Genomic DNA, 14661 nt, shown 5'->3' with positions numbered 1-14661 from the left:
AATAAAGTTTGTTTGTTGAATATTTTCCTAGTAATGGTGTGATTTGTAATCTAGTGTTCATTAAATTAATGTTCTTTGTCTCGATCTCTCCCTATCTCGATGGTTCCTCCGATATCGAGATGCGGAGAGGCGACTGTAGCTGCCACAGTTAGGATGTACTCAAAAGGGAGTATTCCGGCTTCAATTGTGGACAAAGTCGGAGAGCTTGGAAGTAGACCAGAAGTGAGACGTATCATTATCGATGTTTTTTCTCACAGTTGATGCAAAAGGCAGGTTGGTCGCATGTATCCATCTTCTCATGTTGTGACGAACAGTTGAAACACCTTTGGGGAATAGGGCAGTTGTTTCTTGAGTGGCCGTAGAAGTAGCATTTGAAGCAGAGTAATGGATTAGGATAGTAGGGTCGGGTAGGGACCTGTAGTAACCCAATTTTGACCGACTGTGGGTATTCCGCACGGCTGAAAGTGAGAATAATCGCCAGCCCTTTTTTTACTTTTTTGCCTTCATGATCCTTCTGACATAGATGACGCCTTGACTGGCAAGCTTGTTCAGAATTTCCTTTTTCTCCATGCTGATTAATAGCGAGTAAGTGCTAATAACGCACCGACTTGTGTTGAACTTGGGGTGTAGTATTACGCTTACTTCCGTTCCATCCTTAAGAGTGTTTAATTGCAACAGTTTTTCGACTTGGGCTTGATTCCTAGTCCGCATAACGTACTTCGTGCAATATCCTTCAATATTACTGCGCTCAACGGGGTCAGCCCATTCCTCGACACTTTCTCCAACTATGAAGGGGTCCTCTGGAAGTGCTGATTCATTCTTGCCTATCATAAGCAGCGTTGTTGCAGCTCTAAACGTTTCCGTTAGCCCAGTGAAGTTTCGACTGACTTGGGTTTTAAGGGGGCAGGATCCGTCATTGATTTCGGAATTCAAGAAAATTTACAGAAAAATGTGTTCACTGTATTCTGTTCTCCAACCGAAACACAGTGAACACATTTTCATCGGATAATTTTTAGTTCTGAACAGAAAAACTGTTCTTCTAGTTTCGATGATGACGATGATTACGACGACGGAGCGTTGAACGTTAATTCGTATAGAATGGCAAAAGCTGAAAAAATTCAAAGTAGATTTTCCTAAAATTAGACGTTTGTTACTGACACCCCTTTGCTTCAAACCCTCTCATTTTCGCAATGCGGTATCGGTAAATGAGGATCGTGAAAGTTATTACTCTACTCGATGGATATTCGACTTCGCGAAGAAAGTTTTCCCGGATTCTGTCCAAGTGCAAACGATCACACGTGATTATCCAGACGAAAGGAATGAAATGGACTCAACTTTTTCGATGGTAGAATTCTCACTTGCATGTAATAATTCTGTACCAGAGTTGGATAGAATTAAGTTTAACTCGCTCCTAATCCTGCGGATCTAGAGCTTCAATTTATGGGTAAGGAACTCACTCAAGGTTTTTCACATATGTATTTAGGGGTCTGGTTTGATTCTAAATGCACTCGGGGAAAACAAATTAGGTATCTGTATCAGAAGTGCCAACAACGGATCAACTTCATGCGTATACTCACAGGAACATGGTGGGAATTTGGTCCAGAAAATTATAGAGCACTCTAACGCTTCCACAAAGGTTTATTTCAGAGTTAAAATAAAAACCTGCAGTAATTTTCATATTTTAACCTGAAAAAAAATCCTAGCGATTATCCCAGGATTTCCTCCATATGATTTTTCTTTGATTTTTTCACCGGTTGTTACTTTTAGAAGATTTACCACAGATCCTACAGGAGCTTTTTCACAAAGGTTTATTATAGAATTTTTGATAAAAATCATTTCGATCTTTTCCAAGAAACTTTACAATAATTCCTGCTTCTTCGCTCATTCTTCTTTTTGTCGTCAGACTGTGCACACGTTCGGGCTAGTTATTCTAGTTTTGCGTTTGAACACGCGTCTCAGTTCTGTTAGGGACCAAAGTAATTTAATACGCAGGTACTCGATTCCTGAAAATTAGCTCACCAACACATCCGCGTTAGTTATAAAATATTTTTATTTGTATTCTGTAGTCCGATATTTCAGCAAAATTTGCTCAGCTCAACTATTCTTTACATGTAAAAATTGATAATCTTGCGTTTGGAACTGGTTTGAAGGAAAAACCACATCACGTGAAATTTATTTCAAACTTATTTTTATCCAGTTTTATGGTATGGATAACGATGAGAATAATGTAATTGTATTATCATTATGTTAAACTACTTGTTTAAAGTCCAAATTGTTTGAAAATTATTAGAAGTGATACTCCCATACAATATGAAGCAAACTTTATTACTATTGTTTGCTTTTCTTCTCAGTGATATTATGCTTGGTGAGAAAAATTCTCGCGTCGATTAGAATTTGGAATAAATTCTCGGTAAATTTGACCTGGGATTCCTCATTTAGTTTGTCCAAAACATTCTCACGGCTTTTTCCCAGAATTTCATCGAAATTATCTCTAATAAAATAAAAAAGTATTTCCAAATCTCCATGTATTCTTCAAAACTTTATTCAAGGTTCCACACAAGTTAATACTACGCAATTATTACCGTTATCAGGGATGGTAGCGGTCAGACAGCAAAATAATAGTGACTTTAGTGACTAAAAATATCAAAAAAGTAACCAAACAGTGTCTAAAAAGTGATTTCATAAGTACATACATAAGGGCAAAATAAAATTTCAGGACCGCAAACATGGTCTTTATGAACAAGAATATTAACAAGTTTACACAATACGTAAAATTAAAAATGATATTGCCTTTAGTAATTTGAAAACTGCCTTAACAGTTTAATGCTCTGAAAAAAAAAAAACTTCACAGCATTATAAAAGTGACAAAGTGTGCCAAATAAAAGGTCTGGTAAATCTAAAATTCATCAACCTTGAAGAAAGAAATTACGGCATTTTTTTTTTTGTCAATTATGGCGAACCTTATTGTCAAAATTCTTTAAAGCTTTTCCATATGCTAGAGTTGCGAAACGAATTTATGAAAAAAAAAAACTTTTTGAGGCCCAAGTAAAAATGGTGTAAATGTCAAACCTGATAGAGCAGTTTTCTCATTTTAAACAAACAAATCGAAGAAAATAAAAGCACAGCTCTTTTATATTTGCTAAATAAAACAGCTGTGTAATTTTATTTACTTCGATTTGTTGGTTTAAAATGAGAAAACTGCGTTTTCAGTTTTACCAGACTTGTAGATAAATTTCTGGACATTCTTGTAGAATTTCCGGCGGAATCGAGAATTTAAAAATAGAAGAAGTAAAAATCCCAGTAAGAATTTATTGAAAATTCAACCCTCACTTTCCAAAGGTAACAACGAAGCTTTATCCTTTTTTGATGGACAAGAGCAAAACTAGCAATAGTAAATAGAGAATGATTTAGACGTATTACAACAATTTAGATATTACTCAGTACTCGAAGTATCCAAAACAATCGTATCACAGCAGTCTAATAAATAACACTTGTTTGGCTTAACGTTCAAGAATCCGTCATCGTTATCATCGAAAGTTGAAAAATAGTTTTTCTCATCATAATTGAAAATTATTCGATTAAAAAGCGTTTCCTGTATTTCGGTTGAAAAATGGAATACAGTAACATTTTGTAAGTTTCCTGATTTTGAACGAAAATCTGATTTTGAGAATAGTGAAATTAATGACAAATTTCGCCTGAAAATAATGACTCTTAAGGGGCGGTCCATTGATTACGTAAGACAATTTTCGAGATTTTTAACCCCCCCCCCCCCCCTTCCCCAATGGTAAGATTTTTTCCCCCATAACCCTTACGTAATTAATGGATGGCCCCTAATATGCGAATGAATGTCTGGCGCATTAGTCAATATTTATTGTAAAATTCTTGAATCCATTTATTAATAAATTTCTGAACTTGATTCTTTCTTGGCAAATCATCATAGGCAAGTTTCTGACAAATCTGATAAATAGTTTTAGGTTGAAATTTAAAAGATTTTTTTTTCTAACAGACTTTTTTTAAGCTTCCATCAGGCTAAGGTCGAAGATCTATTCAAGCTATTTTTCGTTAATTTCTCCAGATAGTCTTCAAAAATAATTCAGCAGGTCTGCCAGGAATTGAGCCAACATTTGAGTTTCAAAAATTTATCTGAACTTTTATCATGAAACCCAAAAAAATAAATTCCAGATATTCAGTCAAAAATATCTGTGTAGTATTCACCTTCTTCCAGAAAGTTTGCAAAAAATCCTTCCATCTCACTGAGCAAAATCTTTGCATTAGAATAATAAAACCCATTCAAACATTGCTGGTTTGGTATATAAATTTAGGAAGCTGATCCAGAACATATTTGATTTTTCATCAGATCACGAAAATAATGACTTTAGTGACAATTTTTCTGAAAAAAAAGTTACTTTAGTGACTTTTTGTTGCAAATAATGACTTTTTAGTGACCAGGTTGAAAAAAGTGACCAAGTCACTGAAACGTGACTCGCTACCAGGCCTGCACTATTCCTCCGATCATTCACAGATAGTTTTTTTTAGTGATTCTGGCTGAATTTCATTAAACGATTTCGTAAAATGGTCTTGTAGTTCATTATTCAGAAATTGTATTTTTTTTTTCAGTTATCTTAGCAATTTATCTACCTCAATTTATTCAGGTATTTTCTTGTCAGCATTAATATTTGCAGAATATCAGCGATATGCTTAGCTTAACTTAGACTGACTACACTTATCTATGGTTGCTATTCCGTGATTGACCGAAGTCAGTGAAGATGCACAAAGAATCAACTAGAAGTTCGGCTGGGATTGACCATAATCTTCTTCAGTGTGCATAATTCAGTGCGTCCATGTATACAGGGTCAATAACGGCGCCGGCCACGTCCTAGCAGGTGGGGGAAGGAATATTAGTGTGCAACTTTTGCTGTTTGGAGACCGTGTTTTTCTCTGCATCTCCACAAAGGTTACTGGGAGGGATGTTTGTTAGTGGGGAGGATCGTTAGGTCACATGATTCACTTTGATAAGCGATTAGACCATGATAAACGAATATTTGTAGGATATAAACATGCTTATAAATATAATGTATTCAATTGATATGAAAAAATTCCATATAGAAGAAAATAATGTCGACACTTGAAGTGACGAACGGTTCAAATTTTGTTGAACAAATAGCTAAACGCAAAATTCCTATAGCTTTCAGGACGAAAGCATGTGTTATCATATTTTACTTATAAGAAAAGAAAAGAAGAACTCGATTGGCTTGACCACCACAAAACACTCTTATGCCGACACTTACAGTGGCGAACCATTCAAAGTTTGTTAAACAAAAATAACCTTTTGCAAGTTCACTTATAGTGTCGAACCATTAAAAGTCCTTTCCTAACCTTCGGGCTGTCGCGCTGTTGTACTTTGTACAACAGTTGTGATTTATATGCTATCATTTTGCAACAAAGGTATCTATCGACACCAAACCAAAATGTATTCCTCAAGAATCTTCTTAAGAACAATACTCGACAGTTTTTATTTACAGTATGGCCCTTTATAATAGGGTAAAATCAACAAATGTACATGGAAGTCGCAAAATAATGAACGCACTATGTACGGTTCGAGGAAACCACAGTTTGAAATCATTATATCTTAAAATCCAGATAATATAGAAACTTGGGGTCTTTATTAAAGTTGTTCTGGAGGTGAAGCGCTATCTGATGGTACCTCATTTAATTCGGAATTTGACTGCTAGGTGGCACTAGTGGGCATGGAAATTTTACTTCTGTTTTGCATTTATTTCAGGATCCTGACTATTTAGAAGGATGTCGTCTTCGGCAAAGTTGTTTAGTAAGTTAAGGACTATTATTTTTCGAGCTAGTTGATTCAAAATTTTGCCACTAGGCGGCGCTAGTGAGCTTGAAACTTGTGTTTGCAGATATCTCAGGAGCCTGACCACTTAGAAAGGTAGTGTCTTCGGCAAAGTAGTTCAATAGCTCAAGAGCTATCATTATTTGAGCTAAGAAATAGGGTATTTTGCCACCAGGCGGTGCTAGTGAGCATGAAATTTTTGTTTTGCGGATACTGCAGGAACTCAATTTTTTAAACAGGCACCTTCGGCAAAGTTGTTCAGAAGCTCAAGGACTATCATTATTTTGCAAAATCTTGAACTTTATGGATTAAACAAAGAAAGAATTTGAGCTACTGAACAACTCTGTCGAAGAAACCATCTTTCTAAGTGATCAGGCTCCTGAGATATTTGCGAAATAAATGTTTTATGCTCACTAGCGCCGCCTAGTGGCAAAATTTTGAATCAACTAGCTCAAACAATGATAGTCCGTGAAATAACGGACAACTTTGCCGAAGACGTCATCTTTCTAAGTGGTCAGGATCATGAGATCTGAGAAACAACAGTTTTATGCTCACTAGCGCCTCCTAGTGACAAAATCCCGAATTTCTTGGCTATAATAATAATAGTCCTTAAAGCCTGATTTGCTACTGAAAAGGAATCGCTAAAAAAATTTCTCGCTGATTCCTTGCAGAAATTGTCTACAGCGACTCCCATTTGATTTGACATTTCTTTTCAACTGCATACTGCGATCAGAAAAAAGCGCATTCCTGATCGATTCTTTGCAGAAATTTTCCATGCATCAAGATAGGCCGAGAAATTACTTGTCAGCAGCGAATCAGGCTCAAGCTACTGAACAATTTTGCCAAAGACGTCATCTTTCTAAGTGGTCAGACTCCTGGGATATTCGCAAAACCAAGGGTGTTGTACAAAGTACAACGCGCGACTACTCGCGTTACAAAAATTCGCGCGACGACCGAAAGGTTAATAAGAAAAATAAAGGTAAAAGGTAAGGGGTGTTGTGGAAAAAATATAAAACTTAAATAATGTTTGTTAAGAGTTTATGCCGACACTCTCAGTGACGAACCATTGTCTCACTCTAACAATTATCATCAAAACTGTGTGGAAGCAAAACTCGAGTTTTAGAGAACCGATGGAGCTGAAAATTTATTAGGTTGTGCACAACATGTATAGAATCATAGTGATACATTTTTCACGTCGCTATATGGAGTGGTTCTTGGGATTTGCTTCTTCAAATGGATAGGGTGATTATGATGACGCCCCGTGCGGCCTTAATCTCGTGATAAGTGTAGGGATTGAGAGGGGTACTAGAGAAGATAAAATCTAAGCAGATGGGCATATAGTTTGAGAAACAAGGAAAACCTAAGCAAACGGGAAGAGACGAATGACACGTCAGTCTTGTAAAGTGTTTCGAGCGATGAAGTTGCGCTAGAATTGCTCCTGTTGCAATTCGGCTGTTTGAGCCACTAACTTTGCCGGTTCCTCCCTCCGGACACTACAATAAGGACAGAGGTCCTTATCATTTGTTGAACTTGAGCAAAGCTTTGACGCAGTTGCACATGCCGCTAAACGTGCAGGAATAATAATAATTCGATTGCTTTAGATATACTGCACCACTGCAGCTAATTTTAGCGAAATGCACCCGCAGCAATAAAAACGGGAAATCGTGCGCCAAGTTTCCGAACCTTCCCAAGGCCATCCCGTAAAGTAGTCAACCCTCGCCCCTCGCACTTACCTTTCCGCAAGCCTTGGCGTCGCCCTTCCGGGTCGGGATCAGCGTATTGTCCAGATCGAAGAAGATAGTCGTTATCGGTTTGTCGCAGCGCCGATCCTGTCCCGGGCGGAAGAACTCAAATTCGCGCTCCGTTCCGGTGGCCGGAACTCCACAGTCGATGATGGCAGCCATTGACAATGATGATGATCGGCGGTAATGATGGTGGGGGGATAATCCTTGCGCACAATTTTTTCGTTTCACTAATGAGAGTATTCCACGAAAAAGCTTCAGGTTATCACTGCTTTACGGTTATCAAATCCGTTTATTGGCGGAACTTGGAAGTAAACAGAACTTTTTCTCCGCGAGGACGCGACCTCCCACAAGGATGACGGACAGACGAATGTTATCTCATCAGACAGAACCCAGACTGAAGAAGCAGAAGCGAAGAGAAAAGTGGAAGAAAAATATGAAATGCGAATGATGACGACACAGCGGGAGAAAGTTAAAAAGGGAATATGAATTTCTCTGACGTGATTGAAGTGTTCCCAAATCTGGACAAACATTTGAAAAGGGCCCAAGAGGTCTTGAGCCTCTTTTCAGAAACGTTGCTCTTGAGCCTTTTTTAGCCCGCCCACGCATACTCACACTACCATCAGAAAAATTGGTGTAGGTTCTTCCTGATAGTGGTAATGATGAGCGTGATCGAGTTTAATTGGGCTCAACAGCTTCTTGCAAAGCCAATGTTTAGCAATGTCGATGTGGAATTTTTGTCCAGAAATGTAGTTTGGATTCAAGGCAACATACACTTAGAAACACGGGTAGTCACAGAATGACTAAATTTTAGTATTTTATGACTATTTTCTATCTGCCTCTCTTTCATTCTGCAGGGAATTTTATTCCTATTTGTCAATTCGCCTGGGTTGAAGCATCGCTAAGCTTCAACCCTGGCGAAATGACATTTAGTGTAGAAATTCACAGCAGAATGAAAGAGAGGCAGATAGAAAATAGTCATTAATACATAAACTTTAGTAATTCTGTGACTATTTTTATTTCACAAAGGGCTTGTTCATATACTTAAGAACGCTAAAATCGAACATTTTGGATACCCAACCACCCCCTCGTGACGCTTTTTGTATTGATACTCTACAATTTTTGTACGAGTCGTAACAAAGATAGGACACCCATCCACCCACTAAAGCGTTATGAAATCAATGAATGGGCCCAAACCACCAAATGACCCGTCGGGGTATAGAACTATCAGTCTACCGGGTACCCCCGTTGGTTTGACCACATTTAATTTGAACACTTTTTAATTTGTACCCTGCTAGTTTCCATATCGTTCATATTAAAAATGCTGCAAACGTCATTCAGGGTGGCTAGATAATGAACCCCGATGGTTTGCATGAGGTACCGTTCAAATTAACGGGGGTGCACAGTACTAGATATGACGGATACCTTATACGAAAGGTGCGGACGGCCTATGCAACAACCAGTTTGGATTCAGAAAAGATAAATCTACTATGGACGCTATCCAGTCGATCGATCAGACAGCTGAGGTGGAAATTGTGCATAAAGTGTGGGACAAATGGATCAGGACGGACAATACAGGATTACCAGGATCATTACAGACGGGGACAAGACCGATAACCCGGGGTATTTTCGGAGACCGCGTAATACAGTGGAAAGTCAAGCGATACGATTAACGATTGCCGCCCATAGATACGGGGACAGTTGTAGTACTTCCGACACTCCCCCTCAACATCCAATTGGACCCATATTTACTGCGAACTGTTGTTGTTTGAATTATCCCACGGGTTCGGTCATGATATCAGCAACCATAGATTCGGATGGACAATAACGAATGCTCACCAAACCTTTCTCAGATAAATCCTTGACATGCTTGATCCGATAAATCCTAAGACATGCTTGAAGCGCCTCGAAACCGATGCAGAATGACCGCGCTGATGCCAGTCTTGGAAGCGTCTCCCGCCACGATGATGTCATGCTCTGGGTTGTTGTGAGTGAGCAAAAGACCTGATTGCAGCACGCGCTTAATGTTTTGGAATGCGTGCTGACACTCCTGACTCCAGCCGAATTTGCTGTCCTTTTTGAGCAGGTTGTCTAACGGATGACGAAGCTGGTGCATCTCACGTACGAACTTCCCGTAGAAGTTGACTGCACCCAAGAATAAGCGCAGCCGTCGAAAAAGCATGTGCAGAATACGGTTGTGTTCCTCAAGCGTCTTGCTGTGCGCCAGAATGTCGTCAAACCAATAGGGAGATGGGGGAGTCTTACCGTCAGCTGAAGATTTCGCTTGGATGTTCGGGTGCTTCTTGGAGTTCCGAATTGCTCGGACCGACGAAGATGTCGGTTTCTTCTCAACAACGCCGTGTCGTGCTTGAGATTCGACAGTCGTTGCCACTCGTCCTTCCAGGTTGATGTTTTCAGCTCGATCGGACTCGAGCTTCGATCGAAGTCGCGTCCTCAAGTCAGCGCCCTTCACTGATTTGAAACCACAGATGAACACCAGAAACGAAGTCGTCGGCTGCGCTTTTGTCGAGCTGAAGACAGTCGAAGCGCTTGTTGAACAAAGATTTCTGTTGACCGAAAATCTTCGTCAGCTTGGCCACAACGTCGTCGAAAGTGAAATCGCGTGGGTGAGATGGCGTGTGTGAGATTCGCAGCATCGTCCATCTCTGCCATCCTGCCGGAATAAATCCTCATACTTGGAAAACAAGTGTTCGAACGTTAGCCTCTTTTCCGTGTCGAAATGGAACTCCTTGATATTGGAAGCGAGTCACTCGAGAATCTTCTCTGGAGCGCTTCGCTGGGGTGGTACTTCACGATTTCCGGTGAATTGTTCCATAAGCATCATTAAACGGTTGTACAACTGAGCCATTTGACGCATAACCTCTAACAGTGAAATTTCTCCTAATCGGATTCGACTTCATTCGGCCGGGTCATTCTTGATTCGGATTTCAGGCTTGAAACTCGACGCCAAAATGTTACCTTCTCTAATATTCTTGAGGAATGTTTAGGGTCGTCAGGTCCTCTTCCAACATCATGACCGTATTGTATACTGATAGCACATTCATGGCCTTCCGTCGCTGACCTCTAACTCTGAATATAATGTTAGCAATTTTATCGTTCGACATTCGTACTAAATGACCAGCCATCTGAAGTCTGCCGTATTTCACAAGCCTAACAATATTCGCATCAAGCGGAAAACGGGCGGACAAGTGAGAAAGGATAATTGGGTCCTAAAGCCAGAACCACATGTTTACTCAATTTTTAAATGGTTTTCGTTGGTTTCAGTCCAAAAAAAAAAACCATTGTTTTACGGTTTAAACTCAAATTATATTTTGTTTTCCGTGTCCCTTCCGAAATGTCAGATAGCAACAACCCCAGTGTTAAAACTACAACCCCTGTGGCGTTTTTGTCGATAGAGTGAACGTAAAATATGATCGAAAGTGTCGAAGTTCATTCTGCTTCTTCTTCTTCTTGGCATTAACGTCCTCATTGGGGCAGAGCCTGCTTCTCGGCTTAGTGTTCTTATGAGCACTTCCACCAAAGACAAATTAAAGACCCCCATGTCCCTTGCTGTTGCCCAAAATGTTGTGGTTCATGAGGAAATCTAGAATGCCGTTCAAAGTGTACTGCGATCTGTCAAACTTGGGTACCTTTTGCACTACCGAGGGACCAAATGCAGTACTAGAAGTGGTACCCAATCTGAGTCCGAGTGGGACGGACCTGCTTCCACAATTATTAATTGAGAGCATTCTTTGTCAAAGTTGCCATTTTCGCATTCGTATATCGTGTGGCAGGTACGATGATACTCTATGCCCAGGGAAGTCAAGGAAATTCCCATTGCGAAAAGATCCTGGACCGACCGGGAATCGAACCCAGACACTTTCAGTATGGCTTTTCTTTGTAGCCGCGGACTCTAACCACTCGGCTAAGGAAGGCCCCAAGGTTCATGTTTGGAACTATTTTTTTAAATTTAAATTTAAATATGTTCTGGCCGTTATTTGAGGTGGAGAAAATTGCTAAAGTAGTTGTAAGAACATGCTCTTTCGTATTATTAAATGGAAACAAGAATGCATTACAAATTTTAGGACCCAATTTCATATGATTTTCACTTATTAATACCGGAATTAGTTTCGAGGCACTTTTCCTACAAATAGCGCAAATTGTTGAACTCATCCAAATTTTTCACACAAATTAAAAAAGAAAATGTTTTTCTAAAATCTCGCCAATCGAAAAATTCCCATAATTAATAATCCGAGATGAACTAGCCCAGGGCTAAAAATCTCGTTAATAAAGTCAAATCAATCAATCAACCATAATTAATAAATTACATTACAATTACAATTAATTACAATTAATAAATACAATTACAATAACAATTACAATTCTATAGCAATCATTCGTTTTTCCGTATTTCCCTTTTTCGGTCATCTTACCTTTCAACTCAACTTACTTTGCTCCTCACCCACGGGAGGTTGATTTTTTTTACGAACGAGCGGCGAAAGCAGAACCAAGAGAACTGTCAAAAACTCGTGCCTCTGCACCAAAGCGTTATTCAATCGCAAACAAAATCTGATTTTTCGGTTTTTCTCCGCGAGTGTAAAATAATCGGGACATTTTTAATCGTAAATCCCCTCCGAAATGCGTTTCTCGGCCGTCCTGTTCCGACAGCACATCGGGTTCCACTTCAAGAAGCACTGGATTATCCAGGGTAAGCGAGTTCCCTCGGAAACCGGGGCGCAGGCCGAATTGGCCGCTCGTGGCATTCCGGTGGTCTTGGATCCAACCGAACTGATCCGGGAACGGCGAGAAGTGGACCTGAATCTTAAAGTGGTAGGCCAGTTGCCGCCGGAGGTGCAACTGGACGAGAATCATCCGCTGTACAAGCAAGAACCGTGTTATCTTTACGGGGATCGGAATATCCTGCTGGAGGGAACCCGGCAGGCGCAGGTTTTGCTCAACACGGCCATCTACGACGAGCTGCCGCTGAAGGTGGAGGAGCGGCTGGACAGGACCAAGATTCCGACGCAGCTCGACCGGTCCATGCAGCAGTCTGTGCTGGCGGCGCTCGTTTTCGATACGGAACAGGTCAAGGTTGGCATCGTGAAGGATCCGGAACGGCCAGCGTACAAATTTCCCCGAGTTTACGGGATTTCCAACGAAAGGAGGAAGTGAGTAAATGATTATCTTTTTCACTTTAAAGTACAGTTTCGATGACCAATGATATGAACGATGCAATTTCTTCCCATTCCAGTCGCCTGATCCTCTCTAAGCTGGTGACCCATTGCGAGCGCTTCGTCGGCCAGGAAGTGGCCTCCAACCGTAAGATCATCGCCAACACCCACTTCATCGTCCCCATCACCAAAGAACTCGACAGGATCCAATTCTCGCTCAAGGTGGACAGCTTCATCACCTCATCGGCACCCCTCAAACCGTTGGACAACTCCGTCTACCGACCACAGGACCAAACCCTGCCGGACATTTTCCCCGTCAAGCAAACGGTCACCATTCCGACCACGCATTTTTACGAGTGGCAAACCGAGTACCCCATCAGCCGCCAGTACAGGTTCTCCCATCCGCACACCGTTCTGCTGCACTGCGCTCCGGAATCCGTGGAGAACATGTTCGAGACGCCGGTCACGGACGACCAGAAGGAGGCCCGGGCCATGATTAAGGCATTTACGGTGGCGGCAGCCCGCGCTCGGCAACTTTACGGGGTAAGAGATGCCAAATTCTTGGACATTCTTTTCCCGTTAATAACGATTTCAGACACACCGTGTAAGTATCTCTAAATTAACTTTCCTTCCCGCTTTCCTCAGAACGACGTCCAAGCCTTGCCGGCCCCCATCCAGGTGCAGGTGGTGCAAACCGACAGCCAGTGGTTCCACTTTGGCATCTTCCAGCTGAACACGTTGGACCTGAACGCGTCCGGGGAGAGTGCCGGCAGTCGCAATCTGTGGTTCCGCAAGCCGCGGATGGACCTCTACTCGCAGTGTGGCTATCTGGTGGGAAAACCGAGCCTGGTCGATTACAACCGGGACGTGCTGCGGCATATGGCCGTGTTCTACGGCAGTAGTTAGAACAGTTGTAAGTTGAATTAATGGAGGTGAATTAGTGAATCGTACATTCATATTCTGCTTGAAAAATTTGAATTTGATCCGAACTGGCCATCGATCTCTAGAGGAAGGTATGATAAAGGGCTGGGAGAGCCGTCCGGTAAGTAAATATTAGCTTTATTTGAACGTGAATCTATGGCAAAAGGTCGAAAACCAAAGTCAAAGAAGAAAGAATTTTTCACCAAGCAAATCGTTTTCGACCTTTTGCTCTTTCGACGTTTTGTCTTACGACCATTTATCCATAAGCCCTTGTACGTTTGCTCAAAACGATGTGTGGGGACGGTCGAATGAAAACCGCGACGGATACTTAGAAATAAAACTCTTTATTTTCTCGAACGTGTTTACACCGTTGCGTCTAGTTTTTTAACTGTCTTACTCTACATAGGGTTGTTCGCAAATTTTGATAGCGCATAGGGTGGCTCCAAAGGGTACCACCACATACGCCCCCCCAGTTACACCATAAATCGAACACGGTGTCCTGCAGGAGTAATTACTGTGTGATGGTCATCATGGGGGTAACTTGATAAATTCTGATCACAAATGAAAAAAATGTCGCATGTAACCACTTGCTTCCGACTACCAGTCAAGCAATCCAAGTGGACCGATCGTAGCCTCTCGCCCACTGTTCTTGTGGCATTTTTTTTTTTTTACTTATCTCGTTTATTTGGCAGGCTCAGGCGCCGTAGGGCATAACAGAGCCGAAATCTTTTCTTTTTTTTTACATTATTTACATTTTGAAATTTGAACTTATTTTAAAAACTATGTTAGTTTGCGGAAGTTTTAAGGTTAGTGGATACATTTGAAACAGGGAAGGAAAGGATTTTTTGGAATTTCTTAAGCTACTTAGACTACTCAGCTGATGAAGCTTGAAGGGACAGGATGTCCAGATCTGTAATGAAACTAAACAGAAACGGTTTGTGGGAGACACGACGAGAAGAGGACAATTTGAATGGGAAAA

At 40.9% G+C, this 14661-nt stretch overlaps 2 protein-coding genes across 2 annotated transcripts in view; one reads left to right on the top strand and one right to left on the bottom strand.

Moving 5' to 3' along the window:
- Positions 1-8019, bottom strand: part of LOC5576134 (N-acylneuraminate-9-phosphatase) — a 50169-nt gene extending 42150 nt beyond the window's left edge. Inside the window, exon 1 of the mRNA XM_001662429.2 lies at positions 7582-8019. Coding sequence (XP_001662479.2) covers positions 7582-7752 — 171 coding nt within the window. The 5' untranslated portion in view covers positions 7753-8019. The remainder of the gene's footprint in view (positions 1-7581) is intronic.
- A 4077-nt stretch (positions 8020-12096) lies between these two features.
- LOC5576132 (39S ribosomal protein L37, mitochondrial) lies at positions 12097-13719 on the top strand. The gene is made up of 3 exons (XM_001662428.2): positions 12097-12758; positions 12842-13304; positions 13407-13719. Exons 1-3 carry the CDS (start codon positions 12229-12231, stop codon positions 13665-13667), a joined length of 1254 nt encoding a protein of 417 aa, XP_001662478.2. The 5' UTR covers positions 12097-12228; the 3' UTR covers positions 13668-13719.
- Positions 13720-14661: the final 942 nt, after the last annotated feature.

This window comes from Aedes aegypti, chromosome 1, assembly GCF_002204515.2.
Source record: "Aedes aegypti strain LVP_AGWG chromosome 1, AaegL5.0 Primary Assembly, whole genome shotgun sequence".
Lineage (NCBI taxonomy): Eukaryota > Metazoa > Arthropoda > Insecta > Diptera > Culicidae > Aedes > Aedes aegypti.
Note: the sequence above shows the minus strand (reverse complement) of the source record. Positions and strands in the feature narration are given on the sequence as shown.